Source organism: Podarcis raffonei, chromosome 1 (genome assembly GCF_027172205.1).
Source record: "Podarcis raffonei isolate rPodRaf1 chromosome 1, rPodRaf1.pri, whole genome shotgun sequence".
Lineage (NCBI taxonomy): Eukaryota > Metazoa > Chordata > Lepidosauria > Squamata > Lacertidae > Podarcis > Podarcis raffonei.
In genome coordinates, this window is record NC_070602.1 from 81,418,470 (window position 1) to 81,442,320 (window position 23,851).

The 23,851-nt window shown below is 43.7% G+C and overlaps 1 protein-coding gene across 1 annotated transcript in view; it reads right to left on the bottom strand.

Moving 5' to 3' along the window:
* Positions 1-23,851, bottom strand: part of STX3 (syntaxin 3) — a 41,032-nt gene that overhangs the window by 12,457 nt on the left and 4,724 nt on the right. Inside the window, 3 exon segments of the mRNA XM_053397800.1 lie at positions 772-846; positions 1,351-1,450; positions 2,015-2,095. Of these exon segments, the coding sequence (XP_053253775.1) occupies positions 772-846; positions 1,351-1,450; positions 2,015-2,095 (256 nt within the window).

Here is a 23,851-nt window from a genome sequence, read left to right on the forward strand (position 1 = left end):
AGAGTCTGCATAATTTAATTACTTTGGTGATGAGAGAGGAACATGGAGAGGGTGGCAACAAGAAGACTGGGCCAGGGTGCTCAGCCTGCAGCTACAGAAGAGAGAGACGCTAGAATATTGCTTACACTTTATGCTAGGTGGGAATCTTTTTCCAGTAGTGGGTGGAGCAAACTCCAAAGTGGGCAAGGCCAGACCCACACAAAATGTCTCTCTCACACAGGCTCCCACACCTATTCTATTTAAACTTCCATTTTCTCCAATGATTTTATTTTTAAACAAAGATTATAAAAAAACTAAAACCCTCTCCAATACATTTCTCTGTCCTAACTTTTCAAAAGGCAAAAAAGTCATTAATCCCCACGGAAGAATGCAAATGACATCAAAACACAGCTAGGTTGAAGCCCCTAACTTACAGCAATTCAAGACCTCAAACTTCAAAAGGCAATTGCATTCCAAAAACTGCATGCACACAATTGCAGAATTCTTGACTGACTTCTTGCATATTTTCAAGGAACGTAAGTCTACATCTCTTCTGAGACATTTTCTCTTCTGCTTGATCTCTTTGCAGAGATCAGAGTTGCAACTGCACACTTTGTACAACAAAGCCCTTTCTCCTCTCATCTGCTCTGTACTGAACAGTTGATGAGTAGAAGGTGACCTGGGGAGCCAGATTCGGTTGCCCACCCCTGCTTTAGGCATTCCCTAAATGAGAGCTGAGCAATATAAATCAGAACTTCCAAGACCAGTCTGACTGAGGGACATGTTACTTACTCTTAAGTTTGTTTCGGACACTGTTAGCCATTTTCTTGATATCTGCTGTGAGCTGCTCCAGGTCGTCCTTAGTCTCTGCAGAACACAAGAATAGACATCAGCGCTGAGCAGCATGAGAACAGCAGCAAACATCCTCTTGGAAAGAATCCAGTTTTGAAGTCACGAGAGAGCAGGGGAAAGAGACAAGGTTGGCACTTGAGAGCTGCTGGGACCGCAGGGCCCACCAACAATTTGGCTCCCAACATTTACCTGGTGGCATCAATGGGAGGTGGCCATTTAATTTCTCACAATGCCCCTATCATAGTATCACTTTGGGGTATTGTGGGAAATTAAACTGGAGGAGGGCCTGCACAAGAGGGAACTTTGTCCACAGCCTTCTGAAACCTGAGAGGAGAGCAGAGGAAGACTCTTCAGGCTGTTTACTTCCAAGTTTTAGCCCCTCACTCTCTTACACAGTATATCAAGAGGCAGGGAGACAAGAAGGGTTTAGCAGGTTTGGTTCTGTGTTCTCAGAGTAGGGGAAAGTCCATAAGAATCATTGCCAAAAATTTCTCTCAAGGGGGTTTGTGTCTTACTCACTTGGTTCAGGGATTGGGGCTGACAGGATGATGCTATACAGCTTTTTTGCCTCTTCTACATTTTCGGAAATTTTGTCAATATTCTGCCGGGTTTCTTCAATCTGCAAAGTTATGGAAACAAAATGAAGAGGAATCTTACCACTACACTGACACCGCTGAGAGGGTAGGTGTGGGGAAATCAAGAGCCTAATCCCCACAGAGTCAACACCAAGCTCATTTACACATACCTCATTTTAACTGTTCCCCTCTCCAGGTCATACAATCATATTTAGGAACAGATGCAGCCATCACAGCTTTGGATGCTGTCAATGTATGGTACTTTCCTATCTATGTAATTGTATGTCATTTGACTACTACTCCACATGGAGGAAATGCAAACTGTTAAGGCTCCAGAGGAGACAGCACCGCTAAGCACTGTTGAATATGAGATAGGAAAGTCAAATAATGATGAGGAGAAAACTTCACTTGGCACTTTCAGAACACCATTATGCACGCAAAGTATGTTCTAGCTTCTGCCTGTACCCGCTTCCTGAGAAAGTGAGTACTTGTCACAAGGGAAACAAATAAACCAAACCTCGTGATAACCCAGCCTATCCATGTGCCCTGATTCTTGGACTTAGTTTTAATTTCAGGTCTACATTTTCTCTCTCCCGGACTCTCCTTACCTCTGCAAAGAATTCATCCATGAAAGCTGTGTTGTCAATAGCGATTTCCAGGTCATCATCGGCATCATCCTGGTCCTGTTTCTGTAAAGGGACAAGATGGCAAGAATTAAAGGAGAAGAACCACACAACCATATTTTACACCAAGTCCAACCTCCTTAGTCTAGCTTGGTGGTAAAGGAAACATCTTAATATTATAGGCTGGAGTTGCATCTTTTCTCTTTTCAATTGGCAAAAATCATTCTGAATTGTCTTTAAGTTACAAAGATTACTCCAGATACCATTATGTAAACAACATCTCAGAATAATAAATAGAACATTAAGAAGAAAAAATCCTCACACACTATCAATAATATAAATTAGGGTTGCTATACGGCACATAGCTGGGATTCGGCCATCGGAAATTGTGTCCTTGCGGAAATTGCTTAAATGTCCAGGGAAATCTGGATGTATGGCAACTCATGTTGGTAGTGTTGTTTCCTTAAAAATAGATCATAAAATCCTCCTTTTTTGCTTTTCAAAAAAGCTCAACAACTTTGCGTAAAATCCTTTTGAAATACAGCAACCCTAATAGAGGTACCTTGGAAGCCAAACGGAATCCATTCCGAAAGTTCGTTCAGCTTCCAAAACATTCGACTTCCAAGGCACAGCTTCCGATTGGCTGCAGGAGCTTCCTGCAGCCAATCGGAAGCCACGGAAACCGCACTGAACATTTGGCTTCCAAAAGAACGTTCGAAAACCTGAACACTCACTTCTGGTTTTCGATCATTCAGGAGCTGGAATGTTCAACTCCCAAGGCGTTTGGGAGCCAAGGTACGACTGTATAAATCCCTGTAAGCCACTGAAACACATGAAAAGTGAGACCACGTCAAACCTTGGGATGGAAACCAACCACCACAAACCACTTGATCACTTTAAAAAATGGTGCAAATGCAGAAGGATTTGCCTCCTGTATCCTAAGCTCATGAAGTCCAGCCTTGCCGCCACCATCACCAACTGTCAGAAATCTAGGGAAGGTAGATCTACAGTAATAGCAAGAGCAGGATCTCCACCTGGTCAAAGGCTACAGATAGCTGCTTCCACTGTATGTTCTGTGGTTTGTGTCCATTTTTCCTACGCACAGAAACTGCAACAGCAAGGGAAATACCAGGACGTGGAAGAAGAGGGTGGTTCTATTCCATTACAAGAAAAGGCCCAAGAAAAGGTATGGAGGCAGACCACACCTAATGCTGGTAGCCTTCTCCAAACTAGTGAAGAGCTGGAGATATTTTTCCTTTGTGCAGATTAAGCAGAAAGGGAATCAAGGGTCTTTAGCCTCTCCCCCAAAGCTGGGTCCCCCTCCCTCTGCTCCTTAGTCTGCTTTGCTCTTCCTGAAATGAAATGTCTGTCTTTATTTAACTATGCACCTCTACAATATTGACTCCAGGCTTCCAACGCCTGCTCTTAAAAATAGCACATCATTCGTCATTACTTGCTGAGCAACAAAAACCAAACAAACTACACCCTCTACAAACCACACCCTCTTAGGGACTCGTTCTGCCTTGGGTGGAAAGGTGACAAAAGGATAACCAGGCCCTAAGGTCAACAAACTGCATACAGTAAAGCTGACTGACTAGAAGTCATGCTGCACAGTCAAGGCCAAGGCCTTTCAAGGGCAGGACATAGCACTGATATTGGTTGTGCATCACAGTCTCAGATGGAGAGGCAAGAGAACAGAGTGCAGAGAATAAAAGCTAAAGGGAGGAGAAAAGATTGGGTACCATTGATTTGGGTGGCAAGCACAAAGTTATCACAGAGTTTCCAGAATCCGGCTTTCAGAGATACCCAAAATATAAGCTTCTTTGATTATGGTATTGCATTCTTTGTTCCAGGTATGGGGAGAGATTTACATGCTTTGTATTTGAGGTAAATATATACAGTACACTAAACCTGCAACTTACATGGGAGTTAGGTTCTGGGGATAGCACCTAAAGCCAAAATTGTGTATAGTCAAAACACATTGGGTTCAATGGTGGGTGGGATTGCCAGTCTTCTTTCCCGGATGCCCACCCCCTTTTATTTTTATTTTAAATTGCCAAGCACATAAAGCTGAATGTGCACAAGTTAATTTACTTAAATAGCGGGCTTACTGTATTTACAAAACTGAGGAAGAGCAGTCATCTTATCTCAATGTTCCAGCTACTCCCAAGATCATGAGGAGAAAATGAAAACAAAAAATCCTTAAAAAGACCGGAAGATCGAGTGACAGATTCAGTAACCTTAGAGGCTGTCAGTTGTGAAGCACACAATGGCTTTTAAGATTCTAATAAATTATTACAGATGGTTGACTTGGATGGCTGTGAGGACTGTTGCCATAGACCATGTGAGCCATGAGAAGGAAATATAGGCTTCTTGTAGAACGTGAGTTGATCAAAACTTGGAAGAAAATACAAGGTACAGGTCAGACACAGCTTCTTAATGAAATATTGGGTCTGTGACTATATAATAAAAATTGCTGTCTAAAAAAAGCTGTATACCATACATCTAAGAGGGACGTGGGTGGCGCTGTGGGTTAAACCACAGAGCCTAGGGCTTGCCGATCAGAAGGTCGCGGTTCGAATCCCTGTGACGGGGTGAGCTCCCGTTGCTCGGTCCCTGCTCCTGCCAACCTAGCAGTTTGAAAGCACGTCAAAGTGCAAGTAGATAAATAGGTACCACTCCAGTGGGAAGGTAAACACTGTTTCCATGCACTGCTCTGGTTTGCCAGAAAGTGGCTTAGTCATGCTGGCCACATGACCCAGAAGCCGTACACCGGCTCCCTCGGCCAGTAAAGCAAGATGAGCACCGCAACCCCAGAGTCGTCTGCGATTGGACCTAACAGTCAGGGGTCCCTTTACCTACCATACATCTACTCTAGCAATGAGCAAATTCTTATTGTTACTGATGCAAAATGGTTGGTTGCCTGGACTCCATACCTCTACAGGTGCCTTTGCGGCTAGCTAATATGGGAGCTTCCCATGTGAGCCACACACCTCCCACCCTCCCTGCTATTCAAGCATTCTGGAGTAGCATGGGATCCAGCCACAACAAGCCATAACATATAACATAGGTTTGACAGGTCGAGCTGGAGCAAAGACTCAAGAATGAATTACAGGTATGTCCATATTGCCCTTCAGTAAAAGTCTAGAATGCCTGAGTTGATTGTCATTATCATTACTATTTATTAAATTTGCTTACCACCCTTCACCCGAAGATTACAGGGCAGTTCGCAACATAAAAATACAAAATGAGAACTCAAACTACGTAATAAAAACAAAACCAAAAACTTTTATTGCAGATTTATTTACTGTTGTTTTAACACTTTGTGAGCCACTTCAGTTATCTGCGGTTAGAAGAGCAGGGAGAAATCAATAAAACACATTGTCTTGCTGCCCAACAACATCTACATCTATTCTGTGTGACCCAAACTTGGACAGGAGCAATAGAGAAACAAGCAGAAACGAGCAAAAAATCTATGTTTGCCCAAAAGTTGTCCAAGGGTACTGAGGAGCCTTCTCCAACCTTCTGTCCCTCCAGATATTTTGGATCACAGCTCCCAGCATGGTCAGTGGGGAAGATATAGTACAAAACATCTGGAAGGAAGACAGCTTGAGGAAGGCTGGTATGGAGCAATGGAATATGCTACTGCTATGCAGTCAGAGAAATATCAATTCAAAAGAAGAATGCTTCTTCCAGCATTCTCAGTTTTTCCTTTCTATATCTTCCACAGGTCAAATTGAGCTGGACAGAGAATGCGGATGAGCTTTCTCCATGAATTTATTTTCAAGTTAATAGAATAGCTTCCAAACGCATGTATTTGTGACAAAACAGCCAGGGACAGGCTTTTAATATATGATCGTGTACACATTTTTTCTTGACTCTAAACAGAAAAAAGCACTGTGTGTGAAGCAGCTTGAGCAGAGAAATGTACAGAAGGTCCGAGCCCTGCAGAAAAGAACACTGCGAGTGAAGAAGGGGAGGAAACAGTTCCCAGCTGTAATTTATTGGATGCAAGCAATTTCAGTTCTGAATCTGAAGCTGGATTGGAGCCAGTGACCTAGAATTAGACAATTTCCATCTTTCACTTGCACCCCCCTCAAGCTACCCTCTGCACCTGCTAAAACAAGATTCAACAGTAAAAAATCAAATGAGAGCTGCCACCGAAATTCGCTTCCTTAGTAAAAGAAAAATTCAGGCAAAGACTCAGGCAAATCATCATGAGAAATGTTGAGGGAAGATGAAACAATTTGTTCCCAGATACAGGACTGGGGAGTTTTATCAGTTATGGACAGAGTTGCACTCCCTCTGAGAAAATAGGCACACTGTTGTTGTTGTTGTTGTTTTTTGGGGGGGCGACTCTAGAACCGCCTTTGTTACTGTAGGCCCAAGCAACTTCAGTGAGCACCTACTGTCAACTGATTTTGGTGCACCAACTATGCCATTTCCTGTGACCACCATGAGTCATGAGTTCCTCACAACTCATCGACTGTAATATGCTTTATGTGGGGCTTCCTCCACATAATGCTGCCCCAGGCTGTTGAGTAGGATACCTGGAGATACACATAGTACACCTGTTCTGAGGCAGCTTCATTGGCTGTCAATTAGCTATCAGGTCATGTTCAAGGTCTTGTTGCTAAGATACAAAGCCCTGAATGACTTAAGGACCAGGTTACTTGAAAGACTGCTTCCCCCTATATCATGTGCTGTAAGATCATCTGAGGAAATTTTACTCACAGAATCACACCCTACAGAATATTGCAGGGCAGTGAACCAAAAACAAACAAAGCATTGCCTCTGGAATGTCCTTCCGTCTTCCATACATGACACATCATCCATCAGTTGTTTCAGATGTCTTGTAAAGACATATTTTTGTCTAGGTTTCACCAGACCCTGTTATTACCAAATTTCTGTTTTTATATGGCATTTTTGTGAAGAGATCTTAAAACATTCAGCAGTTTAGAAATGCTTTCAGTTAGATAAATAGAATTAAAATGAAATGCTCTCACAGCTTACGGCTTCCCACAGCCAGTATCACTGCTGTTTATTGACTACATTTATATAGCTTCCGCCCATCAATAAAAAAAAAAACACTTCCGAGATGGCTTACACTATTAAAGACACAATGTACAATAATTTAGAAACAATAGGAGACAGCAAAAAGACTTCCTTACAATGGAGACTATTACCCCGAAAGACCATTTATGGGCAGTTTAGCAGGAAATGTTACACACCAGAGGATAAGCAAGCACAACGTCTCCTTTCTACAGCTTCTTCAGAGAGAAAAGTCTCGTGGTTCAGGCAGCAAAAAGCGGACTTTGGTTCTCTAAGTAGCACAGACAGTCCCTCCAAGGTGCTGCTACTTGGCTCAGTAACTAAAGCCACTACAGTTAAGTGCTCTTCAGTCTCACAAAATGGAGGTCAGAGGTTATGTTAGTGGAAAGGTGACTGAGCCATCTGCATTCACAAGGAGTGCATCTAATCTCACATCTGGTCCTGAACACACACACCGCAAGAGGTATTAACGGATTGCTGCTTGCAGAAGGGCGGGGGCGTTCTGCTCTCACACACGGAGACAGTCTGATCTGCATGCACAGAGACACGTCCCCCCCCCTGCAGACGTTCCCCACATTCCAGCCTTCCTTGTGATGCACTCCATCACTTCCAGGCAATCAGAAATTGCTTACACTTGCACCGTTCCCTTTCCTTCTTCAGCAGCAAATTTACTCGACTGTGCACTCAGAAGGTCTCTGTGTCGTACCCAGTGCTTCCCCCCCTTAAAAAAATGTTTAGGGGTGCTCTCATTTTCCTACTCATATTGAAATACTGACCCTCAATGAGGCCAAACTTAGATTCACAAAATGTTTAGGGGTATGCGTACCCCTGCGTCCTACTAGAAAAAAAGCACTGGTCGTACCTTCTTGTCATGCATTTTTTTGCTTCCAATTCACCTCCCTCTAAGTTAAAGGGTAACATGCATGTAACATCCCACATGCAGACAACAGCACTTCTCCTTGCCTAGGCATGGAGGGCCAAAGATGTGTGTGCCCCAACTCTGCCTCTACAGGAACACATGATTCATTCCTCAGCCTGATGAAAACCAGGACAGATGGCTAGCATCCTTGTTTAATTGCATTACACCCTCACAGCATGCTCCACAAAAACCCTCTGTTCTTCAGTCCAATGCATCTTGAGGGGGTGTGGGATGACAGCGAACAGTCAGAGCAGCAAACATGGAACGGGTGGATGGCAGAGAGGGGGGACATTTGGGGTGGGGCAGTAACTAAATGAAGGCTGGTAGGAAGGCACTTTGCAACTGGGGGGCCCTGTAAAAAATAAAAAAATGGGTGATATCTAGCTTAATCATACTCAAAGCAGACTCACTGAAATGAAATCCGGTGACTTCAGTGGGGCTACCTCAAGTAAGACTTACAGAACAATATTAACCATGTCTATTCAGTCAGAAGTAAGTCTGATTAAATTAAGTGGATCTTATTCCCAGGTAAGTAGGTTTAGCTTGTGGCCTAAGTTGAATATCACGAAGGGAATTTGTTCCACTATGAGTCTTCTAAAAAATAATATTATTTATATTGCTGAAATCCTGCCTTCATCATCAAATGACCTGAGGGCAGGTCACAACAATAAAAATTCAATAGGCAATAAGCATTAGAACAGAAATTGATCTTTTTTTGGCTTGTATGCAAGTCATATAAAGTATTTTTTAAATACCAAAAAAACAACAACACCTTCATATAAATAAAACCCATTGCATACATAACTTTTCAGACTAGTTATACTGCATAAGCTCAAAATATACTTCAAGTTTAGCTTTTTACATTTCTGCATCATTCCAGGCAGAATTTGGACTGTTTGACCTGGATTAATTTTAAGAACAAACATCTCCAAGTGGTGAAAGCAAGCAGGTACGGTTTGGTGTAAAAATTAGCAACATTACAGGGGCACAAATATAAGCTGTGTTGCTATCACAGCCAGTTCCCTTTGCTCTAAGGCAGCCTTGCCCTGCCTGGTTTGTTCCCTAAGTCATGGATGACAACTAACAATCAGCTCCAGCATGTTCTGTCTGGGGCTGAAGGTAGTTGTAGTCCAAAATGTATGGAGGTCACCAGGTTGGGGAAGGGATAGGTTGCAGTTGCTCAGTGTGGCTCAGCCCTAGCACTGCAAATAGATACCATACTTGGGCTACAGTTCATCAGGAGGTACTTCCTATACAGTCAGTCAGTCAGTCAGTCTCTCTCTCTCTCTCTCTCTCTCTCTCTCTGTGTGTGTGTGTGTGTGTATAGGTTTGTTTGTGAGACAAAAGTTAGGGCACTAAGAGAACCTGCAAAAGACTATTCAGCTACTTATTTCCTCAGGGGTACAAAGTTTCCCCTTTGATGGATATAGTTCAAGGATATACGTAGTCAGAAGGAAGGCCCATTAGTGATTAACGCGCACTGACTGAAGGAAAATATTTACAAATTTCAGCACCCTCCATCATATAAGCTGCCGATCCTACTGGTGTTTGTAAACCAGCCTGGGGTAAATATTATGAAGTGTAGGATATAATTACCTTAAATAAATACAAAACAGTGATTGATGACCAAAGGTCTTACTTGATTTATGACACACCACATGCTGAACAAACACCTTCTGTTAATTGCAAAAAGAGGCCCTTTTTAAAAATAAAGCACTGTCATCTGTTAGACAAAAACCGCACACACTCTAAAAACAGATTCAGCCTCACTTTCCTTAATGGTTAGCTCTAAAGAAGTGCCATTTTTATGACCTTCCGTCATGGCAAACTTTTAAAACATATGGAGGGGACTTTCAGTTTTCAGTGAACAAATGGAGTGATTCTGAAGAGCGGAGATGAAGCGAGTAAAATATAGGTTTTCAAAATTTCAAGGGATTAAAGAACATGACTAAATGCCAATACAGCACAGTGCCTAAGAGGCTGAGTCTGCAATCTCAACCCCATTAACCTGAGAGTAAGCCCTATTTAACTAAATAGGATTTACTTCTGAGTAGACATAGTTAGAATTAATCTGTGAGCTGTGAATAAGGAAGACCCTGGTTCAAATCTTACCTCTACCATGGACCCACTACGTGGCAGCCATGCTTTCTCAACCTCAGTTCCTCATCAGCCATAAGGGGGACAATGACACTGGCTTATCTCAGAAATGGGGAGCCTGTGACCCTCAAGAGGTAGTTTGGATTACAACTCCTCTCATCTCTGACACTAGACATGCTGGCTGCGGCCGATGGACTTTGTATTCCACAAGGGCACCCACCATGTTGGCTACCCTTGTGCTATGCAATGTTAAGACTTAACAACAAGGAAGGGAACACAAGCACATTAAGTGCCCTTATTCAAACCTAACTCTGTCAATTTGTGTGGTGAGGAGAACTTATCCATTTTCATACTACTTTGATATTTCACTTGCTATCTTAAACATACGGTACTTTCCAGGAAGTAATTGCCAATTAATTCAGCAGAGTTCACTCGGAATAAATATATGCTTCTTCAGGCTAGGATCAATGATTCCCTAAAAGCAGCAGTCTGTAAGATCACAACAAAATTAATAGAGGAAGACAGTGAAGGCCTATCTCAGAGCAAACTATTGTGGATACTGAATTCAGGTTAAACTATACTTCAGTGAAAAGTGGAATTTTTCTTTTTTCTTTTCTTTTTTTGTTGTTAAGTGTGTATTTCTGTTCGTTGTTGATGTTTTCGTTTTGTTATATGTGATATATGTTTTGTAAAACCTCAATAAATATTTTATATATAAAAAAAACTATACTTCAGTGTTATTGTACTGAATCTGCAGGTTGAAGGGAAAGCATTACTAAATACTCTCATGTTCAGGAGCCCTAAAAAGCACCATCATGAATGGACAGGTGCCTTTAAGGCCACAAAGCATGAACAAACCTAGCAATACATATCTGCTACCTTCCTCGTTCATTCAGTGTTACCACAGCACAAGGCAAGATTTTTTTTTAACCCAGAATACTTTTGGGCAGGCTTCCACACAGTGATCATAATCTACCATGGTCCACAATGAGTGAGCAAACTGCAACAGTAACTATAATATCCAGCAATCACTTGATCAAACTGATCAAATCAAATAATGTTATGGTTTGGGGGACAATAAGCCTTAAAAGAACAAAGTGCAACCACACCCAAGTGTATCACAACTCCACAGGATAATTAGCAAAATAGAACAATGAGTTGTCCTAAACAAGACAGTCTATTAAATTATTAGAATTTACAAAAATGAATTTTCATCTCATTTTTATCCCATATCTTTATAGCTCACCAATCCCTTATCTCTTATTCTTCACCTGCTTTCTTTCAAACCTCCCCAACAGCCATAACAGTTCCAGCACACACACATACCCACCCCACATTATTTGGACAGTTCAATCTTAGAAGAAGAATTCTGCGAAGACAAGCATGCAATTGCAATATGCAATATCTATTTTATTTATACCACTTTTCTAAAAGAAACTGCACAAATGAAGACATCAACTAATTTCGGAGCAAAAATAGGGGTTCACTTCTTTGGCATCATCTAAATCAGAGTTGATGAACCTCCAGCTTGTGGGCTAAATCTGGCCTGTGAGGCTGTTTTCCCCAAACCATGCCTACCTGCCCCATGCCTGACAGCGTAAGTGGTGCCAGGTGTGGGGCAGGTAGGATTGCCTGCACATCAGCTGAAACAAGGAGTTCAAACCTGCTTGGTTGCTAACTCCTGCCACCCCAGCAAGCCACCTTCGACAGGTGGACAGGATAACTCACATCATTGGGACATCAGATGATTGACAGGTGAGTGGTCCTGCCCACCTGTTAAAGTTGACCAATGGGGAGAGAAAAAGATCTAGCCCACAAGGTCAGAAACTTCCCCACCCCTGAGCTAAATGTAGGGAAGGAAAAAGAAGAGTATGAGAAATTGTAAGTCATCAGCACCTGATTTTTAGAGAAGCTTTTCTATATCAAAACTGTATATTTCAGTTATATAAGTTAGTCTCCATGGCACAGACTACACAGCCCTGCCACTGGCTAGGAACACATGAGAGTCAAAGGAGAATTCAGCAGCAGTCATATTTAGGATTCATGCACAATGCTTGAACAAGGAACTTCAACAGGCTGGACGGCAGAATATGAATTGAAGGCAATAAGGCTTTTGAAAAGGATGCATTCATAGGGCTATTCCACTCCTTACATTGGCATCCAGGACATATACTAGGTTATTTGACTTTTTAAAAATGGGGTAATGAAGAAACAGTGGCGGAGCATATGTCCGCACTGCTCAGGGCAGGTGTGCTCCTGAGGGGGGTGTGGCGTGGAGGGTGCCCTCCCAGGCGCAAGATAGCCGCTCGGGTGCCCGGAGTGGCACGCACGCCCTGCAGCCGTGGGTGGAGCGAGCCGCCCATGGTGGACATTTGGTGTGTGGCCCGCCTGCGACTCCCAAGCCTCCCCCAAGCTGTCAAAATGAAGAGAGAAGGGGGGAATGCCGCCGGCAAAGCGGCGCAGCTCCCCCCTTCCCCCAGTGGCTCGGGGTAGGCTTGGGAGTCACGGGCAGGCGGCGCGTTGAATGTCATCCCCCTCAGTGAGGGCACCCGGGGCATCTGCCCCCACCGCCCCCCTTCCTACACCCCTGTGAAGAAAAGCAGTGGCAGGCCCTTCAAAAGGCATTGGTATTGTAGCCTTCACGTTTCTCATAAATCATTTTTTCTAACTATTTATTAAGCAGTCCTCTGAGGGAAATTACAGAGTTTACTTTTATTGATGCACAAACTCAGCAGCTATGCTTGCTGCTTAGATTAAATTGCATGTTTGGGTCACACCAAGCGCAAACAGCAAGGGGGAAGCGAGCACTTTCCCCCTGTTTGCTCTGTAAAGCATCTAGCAAGGCAACTCACAAGGTGGGACTTCCTGCAAGTTCGTTGTTTAAGCCTTAACCTCCATTTGCAGGTGAAGTAATGTTTCTGCCTTTGTGGGGGGAACCGCATAGACCTAGTCTAGACAGGAACTTCTAAATACTTAAACAATACTTCTCTTCACATTTTCCCCAGCCCTATTTCGGTAAGCGTACTTAGGGTTGTGGCTGATGGGTTTTAAAATTAAAGGTAAAGGTAAAGGTACCCCTGCCCGTACGGGCCAGTCTTGACAGACTCTAGGGTTGTGTGCTCATCTCACTCTATAGGCCGGGAGCCAGCGCTGTCCGCAGACACTTCCGGGTCACGTGGCCAGCGTGACAAGCTGCATCTGGCGAGCCAGCGCAGCACACGGAACGCCGTTTACCTTTCCACTGGTAAGCGGTCCCTATTTATCTACTTGCACCCGGGGGTGCTTTCGAACTGCTAGGTTGGCAGGCGCTGGGACTGAGCAACAGGAGTGCACCCCGCCGCGGGGATTCGAACCGCCGACCTGACGATCGGCAAGTCCTAGGCTCTGTGGTTTAACCCACAGCGCCACCCGCGTCCCCCTTAACAGTAAAATTACTGTTTCTCATATTTTTGCGTCTGAAGTGAAGAATATTATCAGCACACTTTGGGATAATTAGCAAATACATTTGGATCTGGAAGAGTCAATGGAATGGAATAAGGAAAATGACTGAAAGGAGATGTCAGAAAACAGTGCTTTTAGTATATGTTGCCAGTAATTAGGATGGACTCAAAGGGAGCTGCCTCAGGAACATAACCATTCCCACTGGCAACACAATGGACTGAACAAGGAGAAAGTTAGGGGTGTAGAAAAAGAATTACAATGCTGCTTGCAGAATTGTAACATTCCAAGAAGCAGAAAACACCTCCCAGAATGTTCTGGCAGGCACTCACATGTCCACAGGCAATTTAAAGATATAAACAAATCACATTTGCTACCATTGGTGAAAATGAGGAATTCCTCAAAATGGCAGTGGGTGAGTTTGAGTCCGTCCTTTTTATTTATGTATGCTGCCTTGGGCTTGGATTCATTTGGGGATGTAGTGCTTCACAGGACTTGGTGAAAGGTGGGGTGCTGGGCTTCTTATGGGTCATAAATATGCAAAAAGCCAAAGCGGGGGGGGGGGGGAGGCCCAGGAACTCTAGTCACAGCTCAGTTTGAATTCTGTACTACTCAGTGGGAGGAATTCAACATTGTGTTAAGGTGATTTCTGCCCCCCCCCCAGCCAAGCAAGCATTGCCAGGTGGAATGATTCCCCCTCTCCTCCCCCTGTGAGCTGTACCAGGGCTTCTCCCAACTCCCCTAAAGTCAATTTTGGGGTGTGTGCAGGGGGAGGAGAAGCCCTATTGCGCAACTGGCGGGAATCATTCATTGAACCCGCACAATATTCCTTTCCCCAGCCTTCAACAGTATTCTCTGCTCTATTTACAGAGTTATGGAAATTAGAGATAGACACGGGCTCTGGCGACATCTGCTCTTTTTATCTCTGCCTCCTCACACGCAAGGTTCTCATGCGACATCATCTTCCTCTGCTTGGTCTTCTCCCTTGTCACAGAACCTCTAAGGAATACCCAACTCCACTGCTGTGTATACAGGAGCTTGAACTCAACACATTCCTCTGCTTGAGCAGCAGAACCTACAGCAGGCAGGGAGAAATAATACAGTGCTGCCTAAAAACGATCTCCTTCAAAGCGGAAAGGAGATGCCACGCAATCTGCCGGAGAAGCCTTTCGGCAGTATTCTGACTGGGTACTCAGCTATGGGAGTAGTTCTCAAACCTTCAAGCTAAGCCATGTTGCCTTGGCAGATACCTTACATACAGCTATATGTCGGTCCCAACTTCCTAGAATTCATTTAACCCATTTTACCTGCCTCTCCACAGCTTGAAGCAGCTAATGTAAACATTAAATCCCAATTTTCACAATAGGCCAATTCTTCCTCCAATCCACTGCTATCCCAGCAAACATCTGAGCCCCTCCAGAAGTTGCTGGACTCCAGCTCCCACCAGCCTCAGACAGTATGGCCAATGGTCAGGGATTATGGACACTGGAGTCTAGCAACCTCTGGAAAGCCACAGGTTAGCCACACTTGCCATACAGATGTAATGATTTTGTTTAATATAACGAGTCCACACCAGAGAGAGCTACTATTAGTGATAATGAGGCTCTCTCAGTGGTGGCTGCACAGCTTTGGAACTCCCTCCCTGGAGAAATACATAGGCCATAGGGCTTTGTTGCTTAAAAAAAGAAGAACTATAAATGCATTTTAATTATTTTCTATGTTGGATTGAATTGTGCTGCATATGGGGCGGCAAATGCTGCCAGTGTGTGTGCGCTCTCTCTCTTGCGCTCTCATCTTAGTTTGTGGTTTAAATGTTGAAATTGTAGCTATTCTATTTTAAGGTGTTTTAGAGTCTTGCACACCACCTCATGAGGCCACTGCACCTTGAAAGGTGGGTTAAAAGTCTTTTAAATAAAACTAAGCTAAACGGCATGGAATTAAAATAAAAGTGCACAGTTCAAAAACTGCACACCGATGTGGTGCTGGGATTCCTTTCCTGTGTCTCATGTCCAGTCTCAGCAGAAATAGCTGCACCACATCAGTTGTTCCACCATACTATTAAGAACTGAGAACATTTTGTCAAAAGCAGTCAAGTCCACCAACAGAAATCAGTTTTCAGGCTTACACAGAAGTGCTCCATAATACAGTGGTATCTCAGGTTAAGAACTTAATTAGTTCTGGAGGTCTGTTCTTAACCTGAGGTACCACTTTAGCTAATGGGGCCTCCTGCCGCCGCCACAATTTCTGTTCTCATCCTGAAGCAAAGTTCTTAACCAGAGGTACTATTTCTGGGTTCTGTAACCTGAAGCGTCTGTAACCCGAGGTACCACTGTATGCTGTAAGTGTTATAGGAAGTATCACATTAATGTATTGTGCAGAGGAGCTTGATCCTGGAAATATGAAGCCCTGATACAACTTACATATCCCTTGCAGATGAGAGAAGGGGTATATTAAGGCATTACAGCCCTGAAGTTTAATGGTGCTTACCCCCAGGTAACTGTGTATGGTGGCCCAATTAGCTTTACATGGAGCTCAAGGGTCGCTTCCAACTCTACAATTCTATGATTCAAGTGGTTAACCCAAACCACTAGTCTATGCTGAGGTTCTAGGCCACACTTTCAGGAAGGACCAAACATGGTACAACTAACATATCATGTGATTTGTATCCTTATTTTTCAAGGAGATACAGCTTCCACTTGCTTCACTGCTTTCACCTGGGAAAACCACTGAATCAGAGAAAAAGGTCTATTGGGTCTCTCCGGATTGATGGTTGCTCCTGTTTAGCTCTAAAGAGTAGGATATCTGGGGGAAAGTGGCAGGGCAAAGGCAAAACCACTCAGACCTGTTCTTTCTAGGCACAGAACAAGTGGAAGTGTGTATGAGGCCTCAGACAGGATAGCAGAAAGCTGATTTGAGACCGGGGAAAGGCCTTTTTTCTGTCTGAAAAGCAATGGAGACACCTGTTACAACCACATCTTCAAGGAAGTTTATACCTCAAAGGGATAACATCCAAACAAGCCCAAAGCAATAACTGCTTTTGCTAAAACCAATGTCAACAGGAAACTAGGTGGAAAGGTAATACATGACCAGTGGCAAAAGACTAGAAAACTGGAACAACTTATTGCCTGATGTTCTCATGAGGTATGAGTCCCGTGGCACTGGCTACTGCTACTCCTCAAAGGATCCAAGGTCAAGGTATGTAGGCTCTGAGCACATTTTTCACAGCTGCATTCTGTCCTCACAAACAATTCTGCTGAACTTTACTCTCACTACACTCAGCTAAGCACAAGTGCTGACGCGGCTGCCCTCCTTCTTCCTCTCCTTGCAGGGGAGAAGAGCAGAAGAAGGCTGCCTGCCGATTTCATCATACAGTTCACAGAGCAGTAAGTTTCATTCCAACTCTGGCCGTCACATGCTCAGAGAGCCAGCCCACCCCTTTTACAAAGAACTAAATTTGAAGTTTCTACTCAGGAAACCGCTGAGAACAGGATGCATGTTGGTCATCTGTTAGGGATTTGTAAGCCAAGCAAATAATCACATATCAGCCAGAGTTTTGATTTCAGAACTGATAGCAGATACAGCCGCCTTACCAACAGTAGTCATCTGCATTTTTGTCATTTGAGTACACAACTTGACAGTGGGTGTCCAAACTTCAAAGTCCTGCTCAAGTCACTGAAGACTGCTGGGTGGTCTAGAACAAACAGCTATCTCAAAGAGTTGTTATGTTTAATTATAATGCACTTTGCATACAAAACCACTATAAAAATAATAGGCCACCACCTCTATTTTCCTTGTTATATATGCATTGAGTGATATACACACTTACACCTGACTTGTAAAGAAATTGCTCCGTAATGTTCAGGAAAATAAATTTTAGGTAAGTGTGTCAACTAATCCTAAGAGTCCGATTTCCTTGCACAGAAACCAGCCCAAAGTACAAATAGCATGCCACAATTGGTTCTGAAATCTCCTCAAAGCATCATGTAGCACCTCCTGCAGAACCAGGATGCAAAACAAGTCTACCATTTGTTGTACATATTGGCAGCCTGGCCCTGGAAAAAACAAAATGGCCCAACATACACACTCACACAAGGCAAAAATAGCCTTGTTTTCTTATGTTACATTCTAACCTTAGAATTACAGGATTTCCATGTATTCTGCTGACTACCAGCCACCATAACTGTACAGAAAATCCTGTACACTGCAGGATTGTCCAATGAACACTGCCTAGGATTAGATTGTTACTTAGAGTAGATTCACAGCCGTGCTACTACACGGTGTATTACTACACAGCCCTCTGATGTGTTTGTGTGTGGATGATGCTTGTCATCACACAGCACCATTTATGAACTGCAGTAGTATTGTGGCGAGATCTTGCATGTACTGCTTGCTTTGTGCTAACCCGACCTGCTTTAATCACACCCATTCGCCACCACGATCCCTTAAAAGAAATTGATGTCAAATGATGTTATATCAAGAAAAGTACCTCCAAGAATACAGAGAGTACTTTACCCTGGGGGTGGGGGCAGAGTGCTGGTCCCCACACACTTCAAATTAAAAAGCAGATGCTTACAGTGACTATTACCACTCCACAACAATATGCTGAGACTTCATGCCTACCACTGGTGAAGTACAGTGGTACCTCGGGTTACAGACGCTTCAGGTTACAGACGCCTCAGGTTACAGACTCCGCTAACCCAGAAATGGTACCTCGGGTTAAGAACTTTGCTTCAGGATGAAAACAGAAATAGTGCTCCGGCAGAGCAAGGCCCCATTAGCTAAAGTGGTGCTTCAGGTTAAGAACAGTTTCAGGTTAAGAACGGACCTCTGGAACGAATTAAGTTCTTAACCAGAGGTACCACTGTATGTACTTCTGGTGAAGTCTAGCAGCATGCCATGACTTCACCAGTCACGGAAACATGAACCTTTAGATTCTCTTCAAGTGCCCTAATAGATCTTAGCATGCTACCAGAAGCACATAATTGCAACACATTATATGTGGAGTTGCCTTTGAAGACTTCCTAAAAACCTCAGAACACAGCTGCTTGACTATTAACTAAGAGTAGCCTTGGAAAGCCCCTCTTGCCAGTTTTGAAACAACTTCCCTGACTGCCAGCCCATTTCCAAGCACAATTCAAAGTGCACAATGTAAAGCCCTACCTTTGACCACAAGTATCTGCCTGTTTACCGGGACGCGGGTGGCACTGTGGGTAAAAGCCTCAGCGCCTAGGGCTTGCCGATCGAAAGGTCGGCGGTTTGAATCCCCGTGGCGGGGTGCGCTCCCGTCGTTCGGTCCCAGCGCCTGCCAACCTAGCAGTTCGAAAGCACCCCCGGGTGCAAGTAGATAAATAGGGACCGCTTACTGGCGGGAAGGTAAACGGCGTTTCCATGTGCTGTGCTGGCTCGCCAGATGCAGCTTTGTCACGCTGGCCACGTGACCCGGAAGTGTCTGCGGACAGCGCTGGCCCCCGGCCTCTTGAGTGAGATGGGCGCACAACCCCAGAGTCTGTCAAGACTGGCCCGTACGGTCAGGGGTACCTTTACCTTTACCTTTATCTGCCTGTTTGTTAACCACCATCGGAGCCCTTGCCTTCCAAGGTGAGGCAGCTGGCTGTAGTACCCCAGCTTTGGAACACAAGCATTGCCTGGCATTTAGTCTTAGGTCTTGTCAGTGTTAGGCAGAGACCTTTTTATCCTCCCAGACCTTTTTAAATGTCAGCTTACACATTTTTCTTCTGCTACTGTTTCAGTTTGTAGGTTTGGCTGCCGTGCTGCTTTACTCTTTTAATTGGCTTCACTTGGCCGCGAGCTGCCCTGAAAGCTCTTGCTGAAGGGTAGGGCAGACATCTGCTATATGTACACAAAAACAAAATGTCTTTTCCTAAGAAGCGACAGCCTATCCTTCTGACTCAGGGCTTCCCCTTTGGCTGAGGCTGCCTTTGTTCTGCCATTCAAATTCAAAAAGGAGAAATTCTAGAGAAAAGAAATGAAGAAATACTAAAGTAGTGCCTTCCCTAAAGTCACTTCTGTTTGCTAGCCAAAGAAATGAAGCCCTTCAGTTCAGTGTAAGGCCTAAGGCCAGAATGGAGAACCTGTGGCCATCCAGATGTCGTTGGCTTCCAACTTCCACCAGCTCCTGCCAGCATGGCCAATGGTCAGGGATGTAGTTCACAACATCTGGAAGGTACCATGTGGGCTATCCCACAATTTTTCCTTTGTTCTAAAGGGCAGGGCACTTGCCCATCCAAACAGTCATTTGCCTGGACATGTAAGAACAGCTATTATTTTTGCTTTAAACTTTATAAGGCATGCTTCTGGAGCCACAAGTTCAAATACTTACAACATTTAAAAACAACTAAGGCTGCAAGCCAAGCCACACTTAGCAGAGAACAAGTTCAACTTAGCTCAGAGGGAAGGGCAGCAGAATCTTAACCATGTCTACGCAGAAGTAAGTCCTATTAAAGTAAGTGAAGCTGACTCCCAGGTGAGTAAGGCTAGGACTTCAGTCATCTTTCCAATCAGCCATAGAACTTTAGCTGGTACCATAATTAGCTGGAAAGTTAAAGAAACAGCTAACGTCTCAGTAGTTGGCTTTTTAGCTGTCAGCTTCCACTAGTTAACTTTTAAAAACTTTTTTAAAATTAGCATATAAACTGTTCTAAAAATGATTTTCAAAGTATGTTTAAAAGTTTTGTATAAGCTGAAACACAGCTTTCCCAGAGTTTTATCTAACACAGACCACTCTATGACTTAAAGGAACATTGTCATTCCATATAATAAAAACTCTGGAACTTCTTGTTTGAGAGACAGAGAGTAGTGTATCTTCTATGAGAAAAGGGTCAGATCCACACCATATATTTAAAACACTTTAACAGTCATGGAAAGCCTGGCTTGTTTTCAGGGTGCTAGGAATTGTGGCTGTGTTAGGTCAGCACTATTAAACTACAGTTCCCAGTGGTATAATAGTGTTTTAAATGTATGAAGTAATGTGACCATGATCTCTTAAGAACTGTAAGTCCCAAGTTCCTTAATTCATGCTGGCATTTAAAAAAAATATATTCTATAGCTTTCTGTGAAACTAATATGCTTGATCAACAATGGAAATAATTCACAATTCAAGCACACAGCTTCCCCCAAAGAATCCTGGGAACTGTAGTTTGTTCAGGGTGCTGGGAATGGGAGATCTGTGGGGGGTTAATTACAGTTCCCATTATTCCTTTGAGGGGGGTAAATGTATGGTGTGGGTGTGACTTGTCAGAGGGTCTTCATGCAGCAAACCTGGGACAGAATAGAGTTGGAAATTCATGGAATAGAACAGAAGCCACTGGTGCCACAGATGGACCGCAGTGTTCTCAGTGGACAACATGAGTTTTAGAAGAACAAAAGGATAAGAGGGACAAACAAGTACTGATGATCAGAGGTGAAGAGCTTCTCTGATTTCCTTAAAGGAAACAACCACCAAGATAGGTGGGGCAGGTTAGAACAGTTTACCAGAGGCTAGGATTTGTTGATGCCGTTTTTTGTTGAAGTTGGCAAGCCTACAGAGGAGAGAGAAAGCATACACAGGTCACAAAGTCACCCTAAAGATCACACACACACACACACTCTACTTCCCACTTTGGGACCTAGATGCTTTTAACGAACAGATCCAAAGGACTATCAACCCCACATATTCAAAAGTTATGAACCATGATATTAGCATGTAAAAATAATTATACTAAATAGCTGCAAATTGAGATAAACACTGAACACAGCTCTTTTGAACCAATTACATTCCGAGTGGCAATCTTTCTCCATGCATGCAAATATAAGCTTGGGAGTTTTGTTTCTTTTCAAATAAAAGCCAAGATCCTCATGATTTTAGGATTTAATAAAGCCAGCAAAAGCCCTAAACCACAACATCTGCAATAATATCATTATAGCTGCTATGTCCATTGATTCTTTTTACTTGCTATTAGAGGAGAGTTGTCAGCTCTCACAATGGGACAAAAAGCACAGCACACTTTACGAAGGGAACTTAAGACCCCCTTATATGTCATATTTATAATCATTTGTACACATGATGCTATCAGAGCAGTCACATGTGATTCCAACTGCAATACTGTTTGAGCCTGCAAAAGTTTTGGGGGTGCTTACCCTCCTTCATTCCAAATCAGTGCGCTTATCCCGTAACTTTCTGCAGAAACTCCATGGCTTTTTAACACCACAAATGTTCTGGTTTATTCTTCTCCTGCTTTGGCTATGCTATAGCCCCACTGGAGCGCAATAAAATTTGTGGCACTGGGTGAGCATCACAGAACAAGTCGACACACACATAGATTGACCACAGTCAAAAGCTGCCATATGGGGAACTTTCAAGGGACAGCTTCTACTACAGTTGCCCACAGCTGAACTAGGCCATTACCAAGCCAGAATGAAATGCAGCCAAGACCCTATTCAGGCATTCTGCTTGTGTGTAAAATTGATCCCACCAAGCTCTGCTTCCCTGTTGCCGGACTTGTCACCTTCCAACTTGAGGAGGTGAAAGCTCTGATGCAGGAAGCCTTGCCTACTTCCCAAAAACCTGGTCATGCAGCACACTACTGGCACATTCACACGGCACATTCAAAGTGCATGGCTTTCCCATGAAAAATCCTGGAAACTGTCGTTTGCTAAGGGTTTGGGGATTTGTAGCTCTGTGAGGGGTAAACTACAGTTCTGACGATTTGGGGGTGGGGAGAGGAAGCTAGATATGATGTTGAAGGTAGCCAAAATCCCACTTGAGACCTTTGCCCTCCATGAACAGGAAGGTAATGGTGGGGAGGGCGAGATTCAGAGGCTTGTCCCCCACTTGGGTATGTAGGTTTTACCTGTGAGCACAGCTCTTGAATAGGGCTTATGTCTCTAACAGGGAGAACCTACGTGCTGAGAGTCCCTCCTCAACACATCCGCCTCCTGGGAAGAGCTCTTCCTTCAGGAAAAGGATCTGCAAGCTGTTCTCTGGAAACGCTCCTCCTCCCCTCGGTTAAGATCTCCCCCTGTCCGTTTGGGACTTGAGTCTGCTGAGGAATAAAAATAAAATTAATCCCCTTCTCTCTCCCAAGCGTTTTATCTCCTCTGGCCCTGGCTGATGGCTTTATAATCCTGACTAAATCCCTGTCACTCCCTCTCCTTTGCTCCCTTTGCCCTGCCCCCATTTCTTTTGAATCATGGGCAGAGAAACAACCAAGTCTCTCTCACAGGTGGGAAACACGGCTCTTTCCTTAAAGATGGGGAAGGGGGCAGCCCACACTGTCCCAAAAGTCATGGAACAAGGAAGAGTAACCCTGCTCTAGTTAGGCGAAATGCAGGTGAATCACCTCACAGACCTCACTTCCCTAGGGACAAGGTCACATCCGGTCTTTCGAAGGAGAGGTGGGCCTTAAAGGAATACCTCCCCTTAAAAAATACTGGGAAATTATTATATAACCTTTGTGACCCACCAGTTCCAAAAAACCCACCTTAGATTTACACTAGAATATAGCAAATGCAGGCCTATACTCTGCATTTCCCAACTTGGTCACAATAGACACAAACAAGAGAGGTTTTTTTGGTGGGTGAGGTCCCTAGCAATTGCTCAGATCTCCATAAAGAAAACCACTTCATTCTTTCAGAACTGGGCCATAGCATACAATGATTTTTATTTAAAAACATACACATGGCAGGAAAAGAGGCACGAGAAGCAGCTGCTGCAACATTTGATTCCAACTGAAAATCGGAAACAACGCCATATCTCTCAGAAATGAACATATCATTCCAGGGAAAACCATGACAGAGCTAGGGAAGCCCTCTTGGTTTTTAGAGTAGGGGCAAAAAGAGCTTTAGTATAGAAATGTAATAATAAAGCAAAACTTAATATCCGGTTCTCTGGCAGAGCCTATCTGGATTAGGAAAGACAACCAGTCAGAGATGTATTAAATCTGACTTTGTTCTAACAGCCTAATAACCACACACGCATCCAGTATTGGCAATGGAAACTGAGGCCCAGGAGCACAACTTATTGACAAAGATCTCACTTCAAAGCTCTAGCTCTGCAGGTAAGAAATCTAACAGACTGGCCCAGATGGGAAAAGGCATCTTCTGTCTCTTTATATATAGCATAACACAGAGAAAAGAGTAAAAGCAGTTTTGCAGCTCATTCTGTTATCCCCAGTCCAAAGCCATAATGATGTCATTGATAAAAAAGGAAGTTTCTATTACAGAGCCTTTCCTTACTGACTACCTGGCACCTTTCAAGGGGGATCTGTCGTCATAGCAGTATTTCTTCTATTGTATTATTGACAAACTGGTTGATGCTT